The sequence below is a fragment of the Salmo salar genome, chromosome ssa13 (assembly GCF_905237065.1).
Source record: "Salmo salar chromosome ssa13, Ssal_v3.1, whole genome shotgun sequence".
In the NCBI taxonomy this organism is placed as follows: domain Eukaryota; kingdom Metazoa; phylum Chordata; class Actinopteri; order Salmoniformes; family Salmonidae; genus Salmo; species Salmo salar.
Window position 1 is genome coordinate 23,012,295 of NC_059454.1, and position 23,908 is coordinate 23,036,202.

Sequence of the window (23,908 nt, forward strand, 5' to 3'; positions counted from 1 at the left end):
AATTGATGTGAATTCTACACTCAAATCTGCATCATGGTATTTACACAGTAGTTGTTTGTGCCATGGTCATATAAAACCACAGAATGAATTTGGGTTCTGTAAACCTACTACTGTACCAGGTAGTGTATATGGGCAGAAGTTTGTCAACAGACACTTGAAGAGATTGAACGAGATCTTAACCACAACAAATGTGTAACACATTGAACAAATTGGATTAGAAACAAACCATATGATTGTGAAAAAAATAAACAATCGGGACCCGTTTTGGCTCAAAACCCAAGCCTTTATGACGCGTCTTTTACATTTCCATTGTGAGTTGGATTGAATTCCAGCCATGCAGCAATGGTGTAGAACCAAATACTGAGTGTAGAACACACAATATCCTGTAGATGGAGATGTTACTCTTTCAACAAGTGCTACAATATCAGAGTTGGGGTAAAAAATAAACATTCACTCATATTGTAATTAATTATTCATAGAAATCTGGAAACACTGGACAGCTACTTTAAAATCATCTGCTTCATACAGTGATTCATTATATTATTATAAATAAGATAATATGTTTTTATTATGATAATAGCCCTGGTTTTGATTAGTCATCATAAAACATGTATGTTGTTTTTATATTTGATATTGTCGGTTTGACGGTGGTGATCTCACTAGGGAGGTGTGAAAAGGTATGTAAATAAGCATGTATATTAACAGTATAACATGTTCTGACATGGTGCTAACATTGGAACCACTTCTGGATTCACTTGTACTGTGTGAACGAACATAAACAGGAGTAGCACTAATTTGGTTTACTTTTAAGTCAATTCAATTGAATACTTTTCTTCAGTTGGATTTTATGTGTAAAAAAAACACGCCTTGTATTTCATTTGAATCTGCTCATCGGATACAGCTACTGTTATAGGTCATACGGTAGACACGGAACATAAAACAGTTTGTGTAGTTTTCATTTTTACTAAAAATAATTTGCAGCTTATGAAAATAGCGGAACAAAATATGATACATCCAGTCATATCTAATGTGTCTGAATAATACATACAGTAAATACAAATACATGTCATAATATACTGTGATATTAAATTACCATAGTGGTACAACATTCTTCAAGAGGATAGAAAGGAACAGCAGCTTAAGGGAGATAGAAAAGAGAGAATTTGGATTGAGGCCCTGACACAACCTGTCTTAGTGGGTTAAAGACAACAACACGCTAACACCAGGGATCCCCAACCCTGTTCCTGGAGAACTACCATCCTGTACGTTTTCGTTCCAACCCGAAGCTAGCACACCTGATTCTAATAATTAGCTGGTTGATAAGCTGAATCGGGTTAGTTACAACTGGGGTTGGAGAGCCCTTCTCTACACTGTAAAAACTAATGTTACCTCTAGCCCACTGACTTAAGATTTCAAGTTGAATCAACTTGATAAACTAATGTCACTCATATTATGTTTTGTCAACTAATTTGAACTACTAGTTGACGTAACCGATTGTAAGGCAGCCAGGTAACTTAACTTTTTAAGTTGAATCGTTTTTTTGTTAACAGTGCAAAACTACTTTTTGATATCATCAGTGTGGTATAAAACTGGGCAACTCGTCTACTAGACGGTCAGTATGGTAGGAAACAAATGGGCTGTCCATTGAGGGGTAGAGCTAGGGGGATAGAAGGGGAAGGGCTGTCCATTAAGGCTAGGGGGATAGAAGGGGATGGGCCGTCCATTGAGGGGTAGAGCTAGGGGGATAGAAGGGGATGGGCTGTCCATTGAGGGGTAGAGCTAGGGGGGATAGAAGGGGATGGGCCGTCCATTGAGGGGTAGAGCTAGGGGGGATAGAAGGGGATGGGCTGTCCATTGAGGGGTAGAGCTAGGGGGGATAGAAGGGGATGGGCTGTCCATTGAGGGGTAGAGCTAGGGGGGATAGAAGGGGATGGGCTGTCCATTGAGGGGTAGAGCTAGGGGGGATAGAAGGGGATGGGCTGTCCATTGAGGGATAGAGCTAGGGGGGATAGAAGGGGATGGGCTGTCCATTGAGGGGTAGAGCTAGGGGGGATAGAAGGGGATGGGCTGTCCATTGTAGGGGTAGGGCTAGGGGGGATAGAAGGGGATGGGCTGTCCATTGAGGGGTAGAGCTAGGGGGATAGAAGGGGATGGGCTGTCCATTGAGGGGTAGAGCTAGGGGGGATAGAAGGGGATGGGCTGTCCATTGAGGGGTAGAGCTAGGGGGATAGAAGGGGATGGGCTGTCCATTGAGGGGTAGAGCTAGGGGGGATAGAAGGGGATGGGCTGTCCATTGAGGGGTAGAGCTAGGGGGGATAGAAGGGGATGGGCTGTCCATTGAGGGGTAGAGCTAGGGGGATAGAAGGGGATGGGCTGTCCATTGAGGGGTAGAGCTAGGGGGGATAGAAGGGGATGGGCTGTCCATTGAGGGGTAGAGCTAGGGGGATAGAAGGGGATGGGCTGTCCATTGAGGGGTAGAGCTAGGGGGGATAGAAGGGGATGGGCTGTCCATTGAGGGGTAGAGCTAGGGGGATAGAAGGGGATGGGCTGTCCATTGAGGGGTATGGCTAGAGGGGATAGAAGGGGATGGGCTGTCCATTTAGGGGTAGAGCTAGGGGGATAGAAGGGGATGGGCTGTACATTGAGGGGTAGAGCTAGGGGGGATAGAAGGGGATGGGCTGTCCATTGAGGGGTAGAGCTAGGGGGATAGAAGGGGATGGGCTGTCCATTGAGGCTAGGGGGATAGAAGGGGATGGGCTGTCCATTGAGGGGTAGAGCTAGGGGGGATAGAAGGGGATGGGCTGTCCATTGAGGGGTAGAGCTAGGGGGGGATAGAAGGGGATGGGCTGTCCATTGAGGGGTAGAGCTAGGGAGATAGAAGGGGATGGGCTGTCCATTGAGGGGTAGAGCTAGGGGGGATAGAAGGGGATGGGCTGTCCATTGAGGGGTAGAGCTAGGGGGGATAGAAGGGGATGGGCTGTCCATTGAGGGGTAGAGCTAGGGAGATAGAAGGGGATGGGCTGTCCATTGAGGGGTAGAGCTAGGGGGGATAGAATGGGATGGGCTGTCCATTGAGGGGTAGGGCTAGGGAGATAGAAAGGGATGGGCTGTCCATTGAGGGGTATGGCTAGGGGGGATAGAAGGGGATGGGCTGTCCATTGAGGGGTAGAGCTAGGGGGATAGAAGGGGATGGGCTGTCCATTGAGGGGTAGAGCTAGGGGGGATAGAAGGGGATGGGCTGCCATTGAGGGGTAGAGCTAGGGGGGATAGAAGGGGATGGGCTGTCCATTGAGGGGTAGGGCTAGGGGGATAGAATGGGATGGGCTGTCCATTGAGGGGGTGGGGCAAGGGGGATAGAAGGGGATGGGCTGTCCATTGAGTGGTAGGCCTAGGGGTATAGAAGGGGATGGGCTGTCCATTGAGAGGGTGGGACAAGGGTGGAAGTAGGGTGAGGCTGGGGGCCAGTCTTTTAGAGTGAGTTGGCCGTGATGAAGACATAGATCCGGGCCAGGAACGTAGTGAAGGTGCCCTGTCTCCACAGCTTCATCTCCACATCGATCAGAAAGTCCCGTGGCTCACGCACCTGCCTGTGCATGTACACCGCGCCCGTGTAGGCGTTCAGCTTCCGCGTGCTAAAGTAGTTCTCCAAGTTGCCCTGGGTGATGCTGATGATGACATTGTCCCCGGAGTAGGCGGGGGAGGGGCCGATGCGGAAGATTTGGGCAGGGATGACGATGTTGGTTTGGAAGCTCAGGTGGTAGTAGGTGATCCTGAGAGGAGAGTTCTGACAGTCCAGCAAGTTGGGGCAGCTCTGTCGTTCACAGCGCCTAGAGGACCAGCCAATGAGAGAGTCAGAATTTCAAAACTATATTAATCAGAATGAAAAGAATGAAAAAGACTCACAGAATGAGAACAGTCAAATCATGAGTCAGATAGTCAGTCAGTCAGTCAGTCATGGAATCAACACATCATAAATAATAACAGTCAAATGGGCAGAATCATATAGGCAAAACATGACTGTTTTTCCAGGTCATTTCAGAATAAGATAGAATAAGATAGAAGAGAAATAAAGCCAATCCTCTTCTGAATCCTAGCTGATCTATCATGGCCTCTGTGTCCACTGTGGCCTTTCTGTTTCACAGCTTTGATCTGATTACCCAGCCTGACACATTCCCCTCAAGGGAAACATTGTTCCTTCCTGCGTACACTCCACTAGTTGGAGAAAAACCTCTAAAGAACTTTGAACTTTGAGAAAATCAAGACAGCACAGTTTGCCAGCCCCAGAGGGCAACATGAAAATACCTCTGAAAATGTCCATTCATTGTTGTTTGAACTTTTCCAACAACACATAAGATTACAATTCTTCAATTCAACTGTAGTTCCTCTCGTTTCCAAGGAGTCCTGGGATATCGGATTAGTGGAGATACAGTCACTTACATGTCAGAGGATTTGCGGTAGTTCTGTGGACAGTCGAAGGACAGACAGCGAAAGCCTCCCTGGATGTTGTAGCAGGTCTCAGCCAAGGAGCAGTTATGGGCCCCGATGGTACACTCGTCTATGTCTGTAACCCAAACCATAGTCAGCTCAGAGGTAATGTGTGTGTGTGTATTATGTGTATGTAATGTGTGTATCAGTGTCTCCTCACCTCTGCAGGAGCGTCCGTTGGGAGACATGGTGTAACCGTACTCGGGACAGGCACACTGGTAGCTCCCTGGGACGTTGACACACTTAAAGGAACACAGGTGGCCAATGCTCTGGGCACACTCATCAATGTCTTCACAGGTGTGTCCATCCTCCCTTAGGTAGGAGCCCTGTCTGCAGTAACACTGGTAGGAGCCATAGATGTTGGCACACTCCTGACTGCAGGGGTTGGTCAGACACTCATTCACATCTGTAAGACATTCAAAGATGGAAAAATACTCCTAAAACAAATGCCATGACATCCATGACACCACAGAATGCAACATATGTCTGTGTCTCTGTCTCTCCACCAACATCCACTACTGTCCTATCAGTCGAATCTCACAGTCCTCTAGAGGTGTGAAGGGTGAACAAAAGCCTTCTCTGTCCTGCTGGGGGTGTTGCCAGACAGACAGACAGACAGACAGGCAGACAGGCAGGCAGACAGACAGACAGACAGACAGACAGACAGACAGACAGACAGACAGACAGACAGACAGACAGACAGACAGACAGACAGACAGACAGACAGACAGACAGACAGACAGACAGACAGACAGACAGACAGACAGACAGACAGACAGACAGACAGACAGACAGACAGACAGACAGACAGACAGACAGACAGACAGACAGACAGACAGACAGACCTTCACAGTTCTTGCCATCCCTGGATAAGCTGAACCCAGCGGTGCAGGAACACTGATAGGATCCCGGGGTGTTCTCACAGGTCTGGGCACAAAGGCGGCCAGGGTAGCGCCAACACTCGTTCACATCTAAAGAGAGTGTGTGTGTGTGTGTGTGTGTGTGTGTGTGTGTGTGTGTGTGTGTGTGTGTGTGTGTGTGTGTGTGTGTGTGTGTGTGTGTGAGTGAGTGAGTGTGTGAGTGTGTGAGTGTGTGAGTGAGTGAGTGAGTGAGTGAGTGAGTGAGTGAGTGAGTGAGTGAGAGAGAATATGCGTGTGTGTGTGAGAGAGAGAATATGCGTGTGTGTGTGAGAGAGAGAATATGCGTGTGTGTGTGAGAGAGAGAATATGCGTGTGTGTGTGAGAGAGAGAATATGCGTGTGTGTGTGAGAGAGAGAACATGTGTGTGTGTGTGAGAGAGAGAGAGAGAGAGAGAGAGAATGTGTGTATACAAAACATATGCATGTATGTGTGTGCACCTCCATAGTGTATGTGTGTGAATAGGGGTTGGAAGTGGAAGGGCCAGCTGCCTGCTGATAAGTCAAAACACTCCACTGGAGTTCATTATTATTAAAGTCACATACCAGTGAATCAGCACACTGTCCTCTGCAGCGGCTGGCTGACTGACTGACTGACTGACTGCAGCCCAGAGGAGCAGAGCAGCAGGATTTAAGACTGCAGCAGGAGAGAGCTGCCTGGGAGACTAACTGCAGTAGGAGAGAGCTGCCTGGGAGACTAACTGCAGCGGAGAGTGTTGCCTGGGAGACTAACTGCAGGAGGACAGAGCTGCCTGGGAGACTAACTGCAAGAGGAGAGAGCTGCCTGGGAGACTAACTGCAGGAGGAGAGAGCTGCCTGGGAGACTAACTGCAGCAGGAGAGAGCTGCCTGGGAGACTAACTGCAGGAGGACAGAGCTGCCTGGGAGACTAGCTGCAGGAAGAGAGAGCTGCCTGGGAGACTAACTGCAGGAGGAGAGAGCTGCCTGGGAGACTAACTGCAGCAGGAGAGAGCTGCCTGGGAGACTAACTGCAGGAGGAGAGAGCTGCCTGGGAGACTAACTGCAGGAGGAGAGAGCTGCCTGGGAGACTAACTGCAGCAGGAGAGAGCTGCCTGGGAGACTAACTGCAGGAGGAGAGAGCTGCCTGGGAGACTAACTGCAGCAGGAGAGAGCTGCCTGGGAGACTAACTGCAGCAGGAAAGAGCTGCCTGGGTGAATAACTGCAGAAGGAGAGAGCTGCCTGGGAGACTAACTGCAGCAGGAGAGCTGCAGCAGGAGATATTTCAACTAGCCTACCAAAACCACGCAGAACTACTCTGACAGAGATTTTTATTTAAATAAAAAAGTTAAAGGGAGAGCTTCTTCTCTTGAGGTCAGTAGGCCACACAGTACCTACCCACACAAGTCTTCCTGAACATGTCGTACTGGTAGCCCGTCTGGCAGTCACAGCGGTAGGAGCCGGGCAGGTTGTGGCAGATCTGTCCCTCCCCACAGTGGTGTAGAGCGCTCTGACACTCATCCACATCTGGACACAGGAAGAGCGGTAGAGAGGAAGAGAGGAAAGATACAGAGTGGGTACTGTGGCTCAATGTCAACCATCTCTATTAAAGACTTGACGATGGTATTAACCATGGAAATGAAAACTCCACAGATCTGTATACCTCTCCTCCTCTTACCTATGCATCTGGCTCCGTCTGGGCTGGCATGGTAACCACGGCTACACATTATGATCTTCCTCTGGCAGCTGTAGGATCCCACAGTGTTGATACAGTTAAAGCCTGGACTGCAGGGCTGGCCCACTACACCACATTCATCTATGTCTGATGAATGGAGAGGACGATGGAGGGAGAAGAGAGGCCGGATGGACACAGGGTTGGAGACAGAGGGAGGGAGGTAGGGAGGTAGGAGAGAGGGTTGGAGACAGAGGGGAGGGAAGTTTGAAGATAGAAAAGGAAGAACAGAGGACCACGGGAAGACAGGGTGAAAGAGAGGACAGCGTCCGAGAGAGATGTCAGCCAGTTAGTCACACTGTGTTACTCAGAAGCAGACATACATCATACACTCCCATTCCCTGGGATCATTTTGGTGTGTGTTTCCCTCTATTTTCTCATCTTCTAACCCTGCCTTTGACTGTTTTTCAGTGGTTCAGAACTGCCTCGACATGCCCCAGTTCCTGTCCCCCAGGCTCATTCCTCAGTTTCAGAATGTACTGACTGGAGGAGGGTTGGCTTTCATCCGCCCCACTGCTGCCCACTCTGCTCTGCTCCCCTCTGATCCCCCTCCTGTGTGGCATTCAAACCCTCTTTACCTGGTCTGGTCTGCTGGGTGTAGGTTTAAACCTCACTACCTGTGTGGCATTCAGCCCCTCTTTACCTGGTCTGGTCTGCTGGGTGTAGGTTTAAACCTCACTACCTGTGTGGCATTCAACCCCTCTTTACCTGGTCTGGTCTGCTGGGTGTAGGTTTAAACCTCACTACCTGTGTGGCATTCAACCCCTCTTTACCTGGTCTGGTCTGCTGGGTGTAGGTTTAAACCTCACTACCTGTGTGGCATTCAACCCCTCTTTACCTGGTCTGGTCTGCTGGGTGTAGGTTTAAACCTCACTACCTGTGTGACATTCAACCCCTCTTTACCTGGTCTGGTCTGCTGGGTGTAGGTTTAAACCTCACTACCTGTGTGGCATTCAACCCCTCTTTACCTGGTCTGGTCTGCTGGGTGTAGGTTTAAACCTCACTACCTGTGTGGCATTCAAACCCTCTTTACCTGGTCTGGTCTGCTGGGTGTAGGTTTAAACCTCACTACCTGTGTGGCATTCAACCCCTCTTTACCTGGTCTGGTCTGCTGGGTGTAGGTTTAAACCTCACTACCTGTGTGACATTCAACCCCTCTTTACCTGGTCTGGTCTGCTGGGTGTAGGTTTAAACCTCACTACCTGTGTGGCATTCAACCCCTCTTTACCTGGTCTGGTCTGCTGGGTGTAGGTTTAAACCTCACTACCTGTGTGGCATTTAACCCCTCTTTACCTGGTCTGGTCTGCTGGGTGTAGGTTTAAACCTCACTACCTGTGTGACATTCAACCCCTCTTTACCTGGTCTGGGTATACCTTTACATTTATATTGACACACTGCTATAGTTATGTTCATAATGTTACATTCATACTATTACTCTTGTTAACAGCCCAGTTAGTCCCGACAGCCCCTCTTACCAATGCAGTTTCCATGTGTGTCCTGTGTGAAGCCCATGGAGCAGCGAGGTTTGGCATTACACCTGAACGAGCCCTCACTGTTCACACACTCAAAGCCTGGCCCACAGTCATGAGTCCCCTGAAAACACTCATCAACATCTGTAAACAGAGACAGGAATAAGCAGGATGCATATTATACATTGAATCTAATGTATGACAAATGATGTAAAAACATGTTTGGTTGGTGATCTATTGTCAGTTTGTAATCAATCTATTGTAATCCATTAAGTTGCTTAGAGAAGTAAAACTCATACGTTGCAAGCCTGTTAGAGTGTAATGTCTACTGTAACCACCTGGTGTCACTGTGTTACTGTGACTTTGAGACAGCAGCTAAAGCGCTCCTAAATGACCAGATAAATCATTTCACATAGATCTATTTATACACTCTCCTTCCCCTTTAAGAAAACAATCAACAGTAAAAGGGTTAATTCTCCAACTTCAGAGAGGATCCTATGAATTTTTCCCCCACCTATCATCCTCATTACATTAACACAACAGCAAACACAGCTTATTATTTCTCCATGATGAATTATCTCCAATGAGCCAGCCTGTCAGACCATAGTTATGTGCATTAGCCTTCCTATTCTCTGGTGTTTGTATCTGTGACAGTAGAGAGCAGTGAGTTCCCCCAGAGCACAGCTCCTTACAGCTCTTTCACCTGTCTACACTGGGATTCCCCTGATGTCAATCATCCTGACACATCTGCTGTTGTACACAGCCTTGTCACTGCAGAGATATCACATCTGTCATAAACAGGGCTTAGAGAGCGAACTTCTCTCTGTATGTGTGTGTGTGTGTGTGTGTGTGTGTGTGTGTGTGTGTGTGTGTGTGTGTGTGTGTGTGTGTGTGTGTGTGTGTGTGTGTGCATGCAGAAAACAAGTGTGAGTGTGTGTCTTCCTCTGTGCATGAAGCCACATGTACTGTATGTCTGTGAGGCTCTATGATCCATGTAGGGACATCATACGGTATGTACCATGCTAAAGCCTAAGCTTGGCCCCTGGAAAGGGCAGGGCTTCAACTAGCACATTAAGACAATCCTGGTCTTGGCATGGCTGGCACAGGACTGAGTGAAGCTCTGACAGACCCAGACATACTGAGACAGAGAGATACCGCGGTCAGGGACAGGAATAAACGTGTGAGAGACTGGCAGGGTGCTCAGTCGCAGTTAAAGCAATACTTTAGGAAGGTAATTGGCTCATGACAAATCAAGGAGGGAGCTGGCTCGACAACCTCACAGAGCCCAGGGTGTTCACTCTACCCAAGCGGGGACAGCAATTATTGGATAAGAAATTGGGGAAGACAATCAACTCCTGGAGTAAGCAGTGAGGAGAGAATTTGCTTTCTTTGTAAGATGTCGGAGGGGACGGGACTTCAGTCGATGAGAGGGGAGTTTAATTGATGTGAAGTAATGGGCAGGGAATTGAAAGAGGAGTAGAAACATAACAACACAGTCTCGATCCCACACTCCAACCAGCTGACAGAAGTGGCAGCAGTTATGAGCACCGTGTTTAAATGCTCATTTGGTTGACTCACTGCGGTGGGAGTTTAATTTCCGTTGAAGCCCAGAGCAGCTGTAGCCCCTACTCTAACACTCTCCACCAGAGCAGCTGTAGCCCCTACTCTAACACTCCCTACCAGAGCAGCTGTAGTGCCTACTCTAACACTCTCTACCAGAGCAGCTGTAGCCCCTACTCTAACACTCTCTACCAGAGCAGCTGTAGCCCCTACTCTAACCACTCTCCACCAGAGCAGCTGTAGCCCCTACTCTAACCACTCTCCACCAGAGCAGCTGTAGCCCCTACTCTAACACTCTCTACCAGAGCAGCTGTAGCCCCTACTCTAACACTCCCTACCAGAGCAGCTGTAGCCCCTACTCTAACACTCTCCACCAGAGCAGCTGTAGCCCCTACTCTAACACTCTCCACCAGAGCAGCTGTAGCCCCTACTCTAACACTCTCCACCAGAGCAGCTGTAGCCCCTACTCTAACACTCTCCACCAGAGCAGCTGTAGCCCCTACTCTAACACTCTCCACCAGAGCAGCTGTAGCCCCTACTCTAACCAATCTCCACCAGAGCAGCTGTAGCCCCTACTCTAACACCCTCCACCAGAGCAGCTGTAGCCCCTACTCTAACCACTCTCCACCAGAGCAGCTGTAGCCCCTACTCTAACCACTCTCCACCAGAGCAGCTGTAGCCCCTACTCTAACACTCTCCACCAGAGCAGCTGTAGCCCCTACTCTAACACTCTCCACCAGAGCAGCTGTAGCCCCTACTCTAACACTCTCCACCAGAGCAGCTGTAGCCCCTACTCTAACCACTCTCCACCAGAGCAGCTGTAGCCCCTACTCTAACACTCTCCACCAGAGCAGCTGTAGCCCGTACTCTAACACCCTCCACCAGAGCAGAAGAGACCCATCTCTGAGACCCATCTCTCTCTCCATTTCCTTCCAGTAGTCAACAACAGAACTTTAACAACTTGCTCATCTCATAGCTCTATCTCAGAGCACACTGGCTGTGTGTAAGAGCCCAGAGTTAGTGTATCCTGCCAAGTGTGGGCAACGGAAATAATGATGAAGGCTGTGAGGTTTCTTTTTGTGTTGGAGCATTTTACATTCTCCACCGACATAAACACAAGTCAAGTGAGATCTTCTAATAGAGGGTATGCAGGCAAAACCCAATGCTAATATCTTGTTTGTAATCATATTCAGCATCAAACAGACTTGTTTGTGTGGTCAGTTGAAAAATGTAGCTTACATGGTTCAGGATCTAATTGGCAGCTCCCAATCTCTGACTCGTAGTCACTCCCATGGGTGGCAACTGTGATTGTAAAACTAAACAATGTGCTTTCCTCACATTGTGAAAGGTCAAATGAATACACACCAGTTGTTGTGTTGCTACTAGTTACACCTATACTGGAGAGTGAATGATTTGGGTGTTGTACAGTTTGCAGCTACTGTACTGTCTCCATACCTTCACAGACGTCGTTGTTGATCTGGTAACCCAGAGAGCAGGTGATCTGACGCCGACACACAAAACTACCAGCCGTGTTCACACATCTCTCGTTCATCTGACAGGTACGAGTGGACATCAAACACTCATTGATATCTGTGTGAAAGGAGAGAGTGGTGGAGAGAAACCAAGAGACACCGAGAGAGACACCGAGAGAGACACCAAGGGAGACACCAAGGGAGACACCAAGAGAGACACCAAGAGAGACACCAAGGGAGACACCAAGGGAGACACCAAGAGTGTAGGAGGGGAGATACAAAAGCAAAAAGAGAGAATGAAAGCATGAGACAAGATGGAGAGAGAGGGGAGTGGGATGGAAAGGGTAAATCAGAGTAAGTGAGAGAAATAGAGAGGGAAAGTAAGCACATTGGAATACCCTAGTCACCCCTAGTCCTGTTAAATTCTTAGTGTAACACAGGGGCAGTCCTAAATAGATTAAGCAGCCTGGCCTCCACAGAGAGAAGGGATTGGGGGCACAGCCACAGGGTGTAAGTCTCACACAATGAGAGATCTGTCAAAACACTGCACCACCATGTCACAACAGAACAATCCACTGCCACCAAGCAGGAAGTCTCAGTCTGCAAGAAGCGATGGCTTATCCCTTTAATATGGAATCCGAGCAATCTCTAACAAGGGTGGCGTAACATATGCTTTTCTACGAGATTACTTAAACAGATACATTAGCTCACTAATTAGCTTCATCGTAACAACCATACAATCCCATATTGTGTCTCAACTAGTAGACGTGTGTGGCGTGTTGTACTGTAGGGACAGTGTGAGATCACAAAGATAGAAACACATTTAATCACATAGTGGAGCCTGCCTCCAAGTACAAGGCTCTGTTAGTCTGCAGCCTGGCGTCTTCGCTTCCAATGTCACTGTGAGAAAAGGGGATTAGTACTCTGGTTAGCAATGTGCATGCTCCGCCCACCTGAGGACCTTTCCATTTCCTGTGTTTGAGGAGTGCAAAATCCACTTGTCACTTAAATCTGGATTGATTGCTTTCATTTTACTCTGGTGACTCTTTCCAACTCTTGCTTGTGCCATTAGTGTGTTCCCGTTAATGTAATGACCGGGGAAACCTTTGTTATGATCTGCCAAACACACTCCAGTAATGGCTGAAATGGGCTCAATGGAATGCATCGGCATTCTGTTGCCTCTATAAAAACACAAATGTTTCGTCTGGGATTTCACGCATCGTCTCGGCAGTTACATCACAAGAAAGGGAAGAAAGATAACTTTATTTTTATGGGTATTGATGTTTGTGCAATTGAAAAAAGGTATGATTTAATAAATTTGAAATGTTTACAAATTAGATGCGCTGAAATAAAAGCATCTTTCCAAAAAGGAAAACTGGGATGATAGCGATATTATGTCTGATCTCACATCACAGTTTACTGGTCACATACACATGATTAGCAGGTGTTACTGGTCACATACACATGATTAGCAGGTGTTACTGGTCACATACACATGATTAGCAGGTGTTACTGGTCACATACACATGATTAGCAGGTGTTACTGGTCACATACACATGATTAGCAGGTGTTACTGGTCACATACACATGATTAGCAGGTGTTACTGGTCACATACACATGGTTAGCAGATGATATTGCGGGTGTTACGAAATGCTTGTGCTTCTAGTTCCGACAGTGCAGTAATATCTAACAAGTAATCTAACAATTCCACAAAAACTACCTAATACACACAAATCTAAGTAAAGTGATGAAATAACAATATATACATTTAAATATATGGATGAGCGATGACCGAGCGGCATAGGCAAGATACAATAGATGGTATAAGATACAGTATATACATATGAGATGACTAATGCAATATATGTAAACATTATTAAAGTGACAGTGATCCATTTATTAAAGTGGCCAATGATTTCAAGTCTGTATGTAGGCAGCAGCCTCTCTGTGTTAGTGATGGCTGTTTAGCAGTCTGATGGCCTTGAGATAGAAGCTGTTTTTCAGTCTCTCAGTCCCAGCTTTGATGCACCTGTACTGACCTCGCCTTCTGGATGATATCAGGGTGAACAGGCAGTGGCTCAGGTGGTTGTTGTCCTTGATTATCTTTTTGGCCTTCCTGTGACATCGGGTGCTGTAGGTGTCCAGGAGGGCAGGTAGTTTGCCCCCGGTGATGCGTTGTGCAGACCGCAACCCCCTCTGGAGAGCCTTACGGTTGTGGGCTGTGCAGTTGCCATACCAGGCGGTGATACAGCCCGACAGGATGCTCTCGATGAGGTTTTAGGTGACAAGCCAAATTTCTTCAGCCTCCTGAGGTTGAAGAGGTGCTGTTGCGCCTTCTTCACCACCCTGTCTGTGTAGTTGGACAATTTCAGTTTATCCGTGATGTGTACGCTGAGGAACTTAAAACTTTCCACCTTCTCCACTACTGTCCCGTTGATTTGGATAGGGGTGTGCTCCCTCTGCTGTTTCCTGAAGTCCACGATCATCTCCTTTGTTTTGTTGACGTTGAGTGAGAGGTTGTTTTCCTGACACCACACTCCGAGTGCCCTCACCTCCTCCCTGTAGGCCGTCTCGTCGTAGTTGGTAATTAAGCCCACGACTGTTGTTTTGTCTGCAAACTTGATGATGGTGTTGGAGTCATGCATGGCCACACAGTCATGGGTGAACAGGGAGTACAGGAGGGGCCTGAGCACGCACCTTTGTGGGGCCCCAGTGTTGAGGATCAGTGAAGTGGAGATGTTGTTTCCTACATTCATCACCTGGGGGCGGCCCGTCAGGAAGTCTAGGACCCAGTTGTAAAGGGCGGGGTCGAGACCCAGGGCCTCAAGCTTAATGATGAGCTTGGAGGGTACTATGGTGTTGAATGCTGAGCTGTAGTCAATGAACAACATTCTTACATAGGTGTAATCTAGAGCCAAGAGTTGTGATTTTAAATTGCATGGGTATCCTTCTCTTGACACACTTGTTGAATCAGGCAAGAGAACATGATAACAATGGTAATTAATAATTACAGTGCCTTGCGAAAGTATTCGGCCCCCTTGAACTTTTCGACCTTTTGCCACATTTCAGGCTTCAAACATGAAGATATAAAACTGTAATTTTTTGTGAAGAATCAACAACAAGTGGGACACAATTATGAAGTGGAACGAAATTTATTGGATATTTCAAACTTTTTTAACAAATAAAAAATTGAAAAATTGGCCGTGCAAAATTATTCAGCCCCCTTAAGTTAATACTTTGTAGCGCCACCTTTTGCTGCGATTACAGCTGTAAGTCGCTTGGGGTATGTCTCTATCAGTTTTGCACATCGAGAGACTGACATTTTTGCCCATTCCTCCTTGCAAAACAGCTCGAGCTCAGTGAGGTTGGATGGAGAGCGTTTGTGAACAGCAGTTTTCAGTTCATTCCACAGATTCTCAATTGGATTCAGGTCTGTACTTTGACTTGGCCATTCTAACACCTGGATATGTTTATTTGTGAACCATTCCATTGTAGATTTTGCTTTATGTTTTGGATCATTGTCTTGTTGGAAGACAAATCTCCGTCCCAGTCTCAGGTCTTTTGCAGACTCCATCAGGTTTTCTTCCAGAATGGTCCTGTATTTGGCTCCATCCATCTTCCCATCAATTTTAACCATCTTCCCTGCCCCTGCTGAAGAAAAGCAGGCCCAAACCATGATGCTGCCACCACCATGTTTGACAGTGGGGATGGTGTGTTCAGGGTGATGAGCTGTGTTGCTTTTACGCCAAACATAACGTTTTGCATTGTTGCCAAAAAGTTCGATTTTGGTTTCATCTGACCAGAGCACCTTCTTCCACATGTTTGGTGTGTCTCCCAGGTGGCTAGTGGCAAACTTTAAACTACACTTTTTATGGATATCTTTAAGAAATGGCTTTCTTCTTGCCACTCTTCCATAAAGGCCAGATTTGTGCAGTATACGACTGATTGTTGTCCTATGGACAGAGTCTCCCACCTCAGCTGTAGATCTCTGCAGTTCATCCAGAGTGATCATGGGCCTCTTGGCTGCATCTCTGATCAGTCTTCTCCTTGTATGAGCTGAAAGTTTAGAGGGACGGCCGGGTCTTCGTAGATTTGCAGTGGTCTGATACTCCTTCCATTTCAATATTATCGCTTGCACAGTGCTCCTTGGGATGTTTAAAGCTTGGGAAATCTTTTTGTATCCAAATCCGGCTTTAAACTTCTCCACAACAGTATCTCGGACCTGCCTGGTGTGTTCCTTCCTTCTTCATGATGCTCTCTGCACTTTAAACGGACCTCTGAGTCTATCACAGAGCAGGTGCATTTATACGGAGACTTGATTACACACAGGTGGATTCTATTTATCATCATTAGTCATTTAGGTCAACATTGGATCATTCAGAGATCCTCACTGAACTTCTGGAGAGAGTTTGCTGCACTGAAAGTAAAGGGGCTGAATAATTTTGCACGCCCAATTTTTCAGTTTTTTATTTGTTAAAAAAGTTTGAAATATCCAATAAATTTCGTTCCACTTCATGATTGTGTCCCACTTGTTGTTGATTCTTCACAAAAAAATACAGTTTTATATCTTTATGTTTGAAGCCTGAAATGTGGCAAAAGGTTGAAAAGTTCAAGGGGGCCGAATACTTTCGCAAGGCACTGTAGCGAGGCAGTAGAGCACAGGTAGGCCTAGAGACAAGTTTCTGGTGGTTGCAGCCCACTCCTTTATATTAATGTATTATTGTATGCAAATACACCCAGTGTATATGCAAATAAGGCACATTTAATTTTAAAGTCACATGAGGTTGGTGGCACCTAATTGGGGAGGATGGGCTTATGGTAATGGCTGGAACAGGATGAGTGGAATGGTATCAAATACATCAAACACAAACATAATTTGTTTTCCAACAGGACAATGACCCAAAACACACCTCCAGGCTGTGTAAGGGTTATTTGACCAGGGAGAGTGATGGAGTGCTGCATCAGATGACCTGGCCTCCACAATCACCCGACCTCAATCCAATTGAGATGGTTTGGAATGAGTTGGACCGCAGAGTGAAGGAAAAGCACCCAACAAGTGCTCAGCATATGTGGGAACTCCTTCAAGACTGTTGGAAAAGCATTCCAGGTGACTACCTCATGAAGCTGGTTGAGAGAATGCCAAGAGTGAGCCAAGCTGTCATCAAGGCAAAGGGTGGCTAATTTTAAGAATCTCAAATATGAAATTTATTTTGATTTGTTTAACACTTTTTTGGTTACTACATGATTCCATATGTGTTATTTCATAGTTTTGTTATCTTCACTATTATTCTACAATGTAGAAAATAGTACAAATAAATAAAAACCTTGGAATGAGTAGATGTGTCCAAACTTGTGACTGGTAAGGTATATATATATATATATATATATATATATATAAAGAAAAAAAGTGACATTTGACAATACATTTAATACTGGAATTCCATTCATTATGTCCGTGCCAGTTCAATGTTTTTTGTGCTATAATTCAGTCAATATCTTCATTCATTGTCCAACTGTTGCATTTATTAGAATAACTTTAAACAATTACGATGACCGTTGCTAATCTTGTACACAGAGAGCAGCTCTGCTCTGCTCCGGGGGCACTGGGGGGAGACTGAGGAGAGACTGGAGTCAGTGACAGCCATTCAGAGTCTGCCCGACTGGAACTGCTGAAATACTGAGCTGATGTGCCCTCTGTGTTTGTGTGTGTGTGTGTGTGTGTGCGTGCGTGCGTGCGTGCATGTCTTTTTTCTTACCTTCACAGGATTGTCCGTCAGCCATCAGAGAGAATCCAGGGAAACAGGAGCAGCCAGGTCTACCAGCCACTGAGGAGCACTGTTGCATACAGAGGCCATTTCCTGCTCAAAGGGTCACAACACAGCTCAACATCACACCAAAACACACCACAACACAACAGTAGTCAAGGTGACATACGTCACAGGGCAGTCCCTGGCTCTGTGTGTGTGTGTGTGTGTGTGTGTGTGTGTGTGTGTGTGTGTGTGTGTGTGTGTGTGTGTGTGTGTGTGTGTGTGTGTGTGTGTGTGTGTGTGTGTGTGTGTGTTATATAACCTCTGATTTACTGTATCCATGTGTACTCATTTCCTGTTTCCACTTTGACCCCTGACCTGTTCGGATTGTATTTCCTCCTGCGTCCCAATGGGGCGGGATCCCCACCCTGGAATTATGGAGCCAAACACACACCCTGAGGAGACCCCCACTACATACTATGCTGGACTACATGGGAATGGCTGGATACTTCGCAATACACACAGGAGCTTTGTGGCCTTTGATGCAATCTTAAAACTTGTATGTAACATTTAAAAGTACAATGGGTCAAACATAACTAAAATGGACAAAGGTGGTTAAAGTATTAAACTGAAGGAGGAAACATCTGTCATGTGAAGGAATGTGACATGAACTATTCTAGAAGGGTGCATGACTGAAAACCTTCTAGGCTTTGTGCTCTCTAAGCGGACTAATGGGTGTCTTCATTTACCTTTCTATTCTGTACCAAATATGGTGTTCCACTATGATTCCTCTAATGCTGGCGCACCATCATAATGGGACTACTTCCACACACTGATTCCAGACATACATTTGGGTTCTTCTATCAAGACTAATGACTGATTTTAAGGTATGAAAACACAGTCGACATTGTAGTCTGCCAGGTCTACAGTAGATAGGCACCACTCTGGCCTGCTGTCAGGTTCTACCCACCCTCACAGGGGTTAACAGAGGTTGGAGTGGTGGAGGGTGTGGTGGAGGTAGACTCCACCTCTGGCCTGTCATCCTCTCTCAACTTGTTCTCTTCATCTACCGTCTCTGTGAAAACAGAAATAAACTCATCACGGAAAATACTAATTAAACAGTATAACCAACAAACCGCCCAGTCATCCTGTCTTGGTGGTTAACCTGTCAAGGTATAGGGGGCAGTATTTTCGATTTCGGATGAAAAACGTGCCCAGAGTAAACTGCCTAATACTCGGGCCCAGAGTCAAATATTTGCATGTTATTAGTACACTCTGAAGTTTCTAAAACTGTTTGAATGATGTCTGTGAGTATAACACAACTCATATGGCAGGCAAAAACCTGAGAAAAATCCAACCAGGAAGTGGGAAATCTGATGCTTATAGTCTTTTCAAGTCATTGCCTATCTAACACACAGTGACTTAGGGTTCATTTTGCACTTCCTAAGGCTTACACTAGATGTCAACAGTCTTTAGAACCTAGTTTCAGGCTTTTGCGGTGAACACAGAGCGAACAAGAAGGCCGGGAAGTTGGTGACTCAGAAAATTACATGAGTTTTGTGGCGCGCGTTCACGTGATGAGGTAGCTGTGTTCCATAACGTTTTTCAAGACATTGGAATCGTCCGGTTGGAATATTATTGAAGTTTTATGTTAAAAAGGCCCTAAAGATTGATGCTATATAACGTTTGACATGTTTCAACGAATGTAAATAGAACTTTTTTGGGCTTTTTGTTGTGAAATTTTGGGCGCACTTCCTACATTTGGAGTAGCTTACTGAACGCGCTAACAACAAGGAGGTATTTGGACATAAATGATGGACTTTATCGAACAAAACAACATTTATTGTGGACCTGGGATTCCTGGAAGTGCCTTCTGATGAAGATCATCAAAGGTAAGTGAATATTTATAATGCTATTTATGATTTTAGATGACTCCAAAATGGCGGGTATCTGTATTGCCTGTTGTATTCACGGGGAAAGTGTGCTTTCCCCGTGAAGCTTTTTTGAAATCTGTCACAGCGGTTGCATTCAGGAGATGTTTATCTATAATTCTTTGAATAACAGTTTAATATTTTATCAACATTTATGATGAGTATTTTTGTAAATTGTTGTGCTGGTTCACCGGCAGTTTTGGAGGAAAAATATTTTCTGAACATCATACGCCAATGTAAAATGTTTTTGGGGATATAAATATGAACTTTATCAAACAAAACATACATGTATTCTGTAACATTGAGTCCTAGGAGTGTCATCTGATGAAGATCATCAAAGGTTAGTGCTTAATTTTAGCTGTATTTATAGTTTTTGTGACCCCTCTCCTGCTTGGAAAATGGCTGTGTGGTTTTTCTTTTGTTGGCACTGTCCTAACATAATCTAACTTTATGCTTTCGAAGTAAAGCCTTTTTGAAATCGGACAATGTGGTTGGATTAAGGAGAGGTTTATCTTTAAAATGGTGTAAAATAGTTGTATGTTTGAGAACTTTGAATTATGACATTTTGTTGTTTTGAATTTGGCGCTCTGATTTTTCACTGGCTGTTGAATAGCGTGAACTGTGGGTGGGACGGTAGCGTCCCACGCAGCCCTGAGAAGAGAGAGCTGTGAAATGCCTTCAATTCATCCACAGATATGAGGTTAGGCAGCAACAGGGCACAGATTAAAGTTCCCTTAGAGACAGAGAGTTGAGGCATGACAGGAAAAGGCATGGCCTGCAGACAAACCTGGGTTTTTATCAGCCTGCAGACTCACTGCACCTTTCTGTAAAGTAGGTTTCACATTAGATTCCTGTTGAGACAGGCTTGTGCTGGTGAAAGCCCCATTCGATAAATGTATGGCACACTTACAGTAGCCTACAGTACAGTAGGTTGGAAATACCTGAACATACTGTCTTTACTTGTCTAAATGTATGAAGGCTACTGATAACTGTGAAGAAAAGCTTTATCAAAACAGTATGAGATCTGGGGGCCTCCCGGGTGGCACAGCGGTCTATGGCACTAATCAGTGCTAGAGGTGTCACTACAGATCCGGGTTCGATCTCAGGCTGTGTCGCAGCCGGCCGCGACTGGGAGACATTTGAGGCGGCGCACAATTGGCCCAGCGTCGTCCGGGTTAGGGAGGGTTTGGCTGGCTGGGATGTCCTTGTCCCATCACGCTCTAGCGACTCCTTGTGGCGGCCCGGGCGCCTGCACGCTGGCCCCGGTCGCCAGCTGTACGGTGTTTCCTCCGACACATTGGTGCGGCTGGCTTCGGGGTTAAGTGAGTAGTGTGTCAAGAAGCAGTGCAGCTTGGGGGGGGGTGTTTCAGAGGACGCATGGCTCTCGACCTTCACCTATCCTGAGTCCGTACGGGAGTTGCAGCGATGGGACAAGACTGTAACTATCAACTGGATATCACAAAATTGGGGATAAAAGGGGTACACATAAAAAATATAATAAAAAAATGTATAAATGAGATCTGAATAACAATTATCAGTCTGAATCAGAGACAGTAGGCAGGAAGCAATGTTCAGGCCAGAGCAGGAAAATCATATGCTGTCAAAAGTGTGGACAAATATGGACAGATAGAGTCTGGCAGGAGTCTGAAAACACAGAAGGCTGTTAATCATACTGTTGAGAGAGTGGCTGTGAAAAATGGTTTGGCACAAAGGTACTCCACTCTGGAATCAGTCATCCTTCACTTGTTTTATGTAATTAAACATAACTGTTCTATACTTTAGTTATTAGCCTAGGTGCCAATCTGTTTTTATCCAATGTGTCATCGTATTGCCAATTAAGGCAACTGTGTGCCATTATTCAAGGCCCAAACAGACAGGCAACCAGGCTAATAGCTATGTGGTCTTGCACATACAGTATTGTGGAGTACTGTACAGTACAGTGCATGGTACTGTACAGTACTCTGACATACTCTAACAACCTAAGAGTAGTTTTCCTTTACCTGGCACACAGCTGACCTCGTCCTTCTGCAGTACATAGCCAGGGTAGCAGGCACACCTGAAGGAGCCAGGGGTGTTGATACACCTGTGGTGGCATAGTGTTCCCTGGTAAAACTGGCACTCATCTACATCCTCCACCTCCGGAGGGCCCTCCACCGTATTCTCCCTCTCCTTCTCCTCCTCCTCCCCGATGGAGAAGGCCTCTTTAGGGAACGGACTGTCTGACACTACAGGACAAGGAGAGAGGGCTGTCACTAATAGCCTAACCTTTATGTTGTACAGTAGAATAGAGTCAAGTAAAGCAGAAGGTAACCAAGGAAGTACAAGAGAATACAGAACAGGAACTGTATCTTATCTCTTAAAACTGCATTGTTGGTTAAGGGTTTGTAAGTAAGCTTTTCATTGCAAGGTCTACACCTGGTCTACACCGGTGCATGTGACAAATACAATTTGATTTGATTTGTATCTCTCATAGAGGGGTCTATAGTAGTTCCCATCCTCACTCTGGCAGGGCAGTGAGGTGCACAAAGTGGGGAGATTCCACTGCAAAGCCTCTCTTTAGTAAGGAGGGGTAGAGTATAAAGGTTTTCTTTTGTTTAACTCTGTGCCTTTCTTTGACAGGACACTTATGTGTGTTGGCAGGACAGTGGTGTATGTCGTGTGTTGGAAGGACAGTGGTGTGTGTAGTGTGTTGGCAGGACAGTGGTGTGTGTATTGTGTTGGCAGGACAGTGGTGTGTGTTGGCAGGACAGTGGTGTGTGTAGTGTGTTGGCAGGACAGTGGTGTGTGTAGTGTGTTGGCAGGACAGTGGTGTGTGTAGTGTGTTGGCAGGACAGTGGTGTGTGTTGGCAGGACAGTGGTGTGTGTTGGCAGGACAGTGGTGTGTGTTGGCAGGACAGTGGTGTGTGTTGGCAGGACAGTGGTGTGTGTAGTGTGTTGGCAGGACAGTGGTGTGTGTAGTGTGTTGGCAGGACAGTGGTGTGTGTTGGCAGGACAGTGGTGTGTGAAGTGTGTTGGCAGGACAGTGGTGTGTGTAGTGTGTTGGCAGGACAGTGGTGTGTGTAGTGTGTTGGCAGGACAGTGGTGTGTGTATTGTGTTGGCAGGACAGTGGTGTGTGTGTAGTGTCTTGGCAGGACAGTGGTGTATGTATTGTGTTGGCAGGACAGTGGTGTGTGTATTGTGTTGGCAGGACAGTGGTGTGTGTAGTGTGTTGGCAGGACAGCGGCGTGTGTAGTGTGTTGGCAGGACAGCGGTGTATGTATTGTGTTGACAGGCCAATGGTGTATGTATTGTGTTGGCAGGACAGTGGTGTGTGTATTGTGTTGGCAGGACAGTGGTGTGTGTGTAGTGTGTTGGCAGGACAGTGGTGTGTGTATTGTGTTGGCAGGACAGTGGTGTGAGTAGTGTGTTGGCAGGACAGTGGTGTGTGTAGTGTGTTGGCAGGCCAGTGGTGTGTGTAGTGTGTTGGCAGGACAGCAGTGTATGTATTGTGTTGGCAGGACAGTGGTGTATGTATTGTTTTGTCAGGACAGTGGTGTGTAGTGTGTTGGCAGGACAGAGGTGTATGTATTGTGTTGGCAGGACAGTGGTGTATGTATTGTATTGGCAGGACAGCGGTGTATGTATTGTTTTGTCAGGACATTGGTGTATGTATTGTTTTGTAAGGACAGTGGTGTATGTATTGTTTTGTCAGGATAGTGGTGTGTGTATTGTTTTGTCAGGATAGTGGTGTGTTTAGTGTGTTGGCAGGACAGCGGTGTATGTATTGTGTTGGCAGGACAGCGGTGTATGTATTGTGTTGGCAGGACAGTGGTGTGTGTGTAGTGTGTTGGCAGGACAGTGGTGTGTGCAGTGTATTGGCAGGATAGTGGTGTGTGTGTAGTGTGTTGGCAGGACAGTGGTGTGTGTTGGCAGGACAGTGGTGTGTTTAGTGTGTTGGCAGGACACTGGTGTATGTATTGTGTTGGCAGGACAGTGGTGTATGTATTGTGTTGGCAGGACAGTGGTGTGTGTGTAGTGTGTTGGCAGGACAGTGGTGTGTGTAGTGTATTGGCAGGATAGTGGTGTATGTATTGTGTTGGCAGGACAGTGGTGTATGTAGTGTATTTGCAGGATAGTGGTGTGTGTGTAGTGTGTTGGCAGGACAGTGGTGTGTGTAGTGTATTGGCAGGATAGTGGTGTATGTATTGTGTTGGCAGGACAGTGGTGTATGTATTGTGTTGGCAGGACAGTGGTGTGTGTGTAGTGTGTTGGCAGAACAGTGGTGTGTGTTGGCAGGACAGTGGTGTATGTATTGTGTTGGCAGGACAGTGGTGTGTGTGTAGTGTGTTGGCAGGACAGTGGTGTATGTAGTGTGTTGGCAGGACAGTGGTGTGTTTAGTGTGTTGGCAGGACACTGGTGTATGTATTGTGTTGGCAGGACAGTGGTGTATGTATTGTGTTGGCAGGACAGTGTTGTGTGTGTAGTGTGTTGGCAGGACAGTGGTGTGTGTAGTGTATTGGCAGGATAGTGGTGTATGTATTGTGTTGGCAGGACAGTGGTGTATGTAGTGTATTTGCAGGATAGTGGTGTATGTATTGTGTTGGCAGGAAAGTGGTGTATGTAGTGTGTGGGCAGGACAGTGGTGTGTGTGTAGT

General features: G+C 46.5%; 1 protein-coding gene across 1 annotated transcript in view; it reads right to left on the reverse strand.

Moving 5' to 3' along the window:
* Positions 1-262: 262 nt before the first annotated feature.
* The window catches only part of LOC106566675 (fibulin-2), a 104,593-nt gene continuing 80,947 nt past the window's right edge, over positions 263-23,908 (reverse strand). The window contains exons 6-16 of the mRNA XM_014134937.2: positions 21,273-21,497; positions 18,312-18,416; positions 17,351-17,452; positions 11,576-11,710; positions 8,567-8,704; positions 7,038-7,181; positions 6,758-6,886; positions 5,331-5,456; positions 4,646-4,891; positions 4,438-4,561; positions 263-3,827 (exon numbers count right to left, since the gene is read on the reverse strand). Coding sequence (XP_013990412.2) covers positions 3,470-3,827; positions 4,438-4,561; positions 4,646-4,891; positions 5,331-5,456; positions 6,758-6,886; positions 7,038-7,181; positions 8,567-8,704; positions 11,576-11,710; positions 17,351-17,452; positions 18,312-18,416; positions 21,273-21,497 — 1,832 coding nt within the window. The 3' untranslated portion in view covers positions 263-3,469. The remainder of the gene's footprint in view (positions 3,828-4,437; positions 4,562-4,645; positions 4,892-5,330; positions 5,457-6,757; positions 6,887-7,037; positions 7,182-8,566; positions 8,705-11,575; positions 11,711-17,350; positions 17,453-18,311; positions 18,417-21,272; positions 21,498-23,908) is intronic.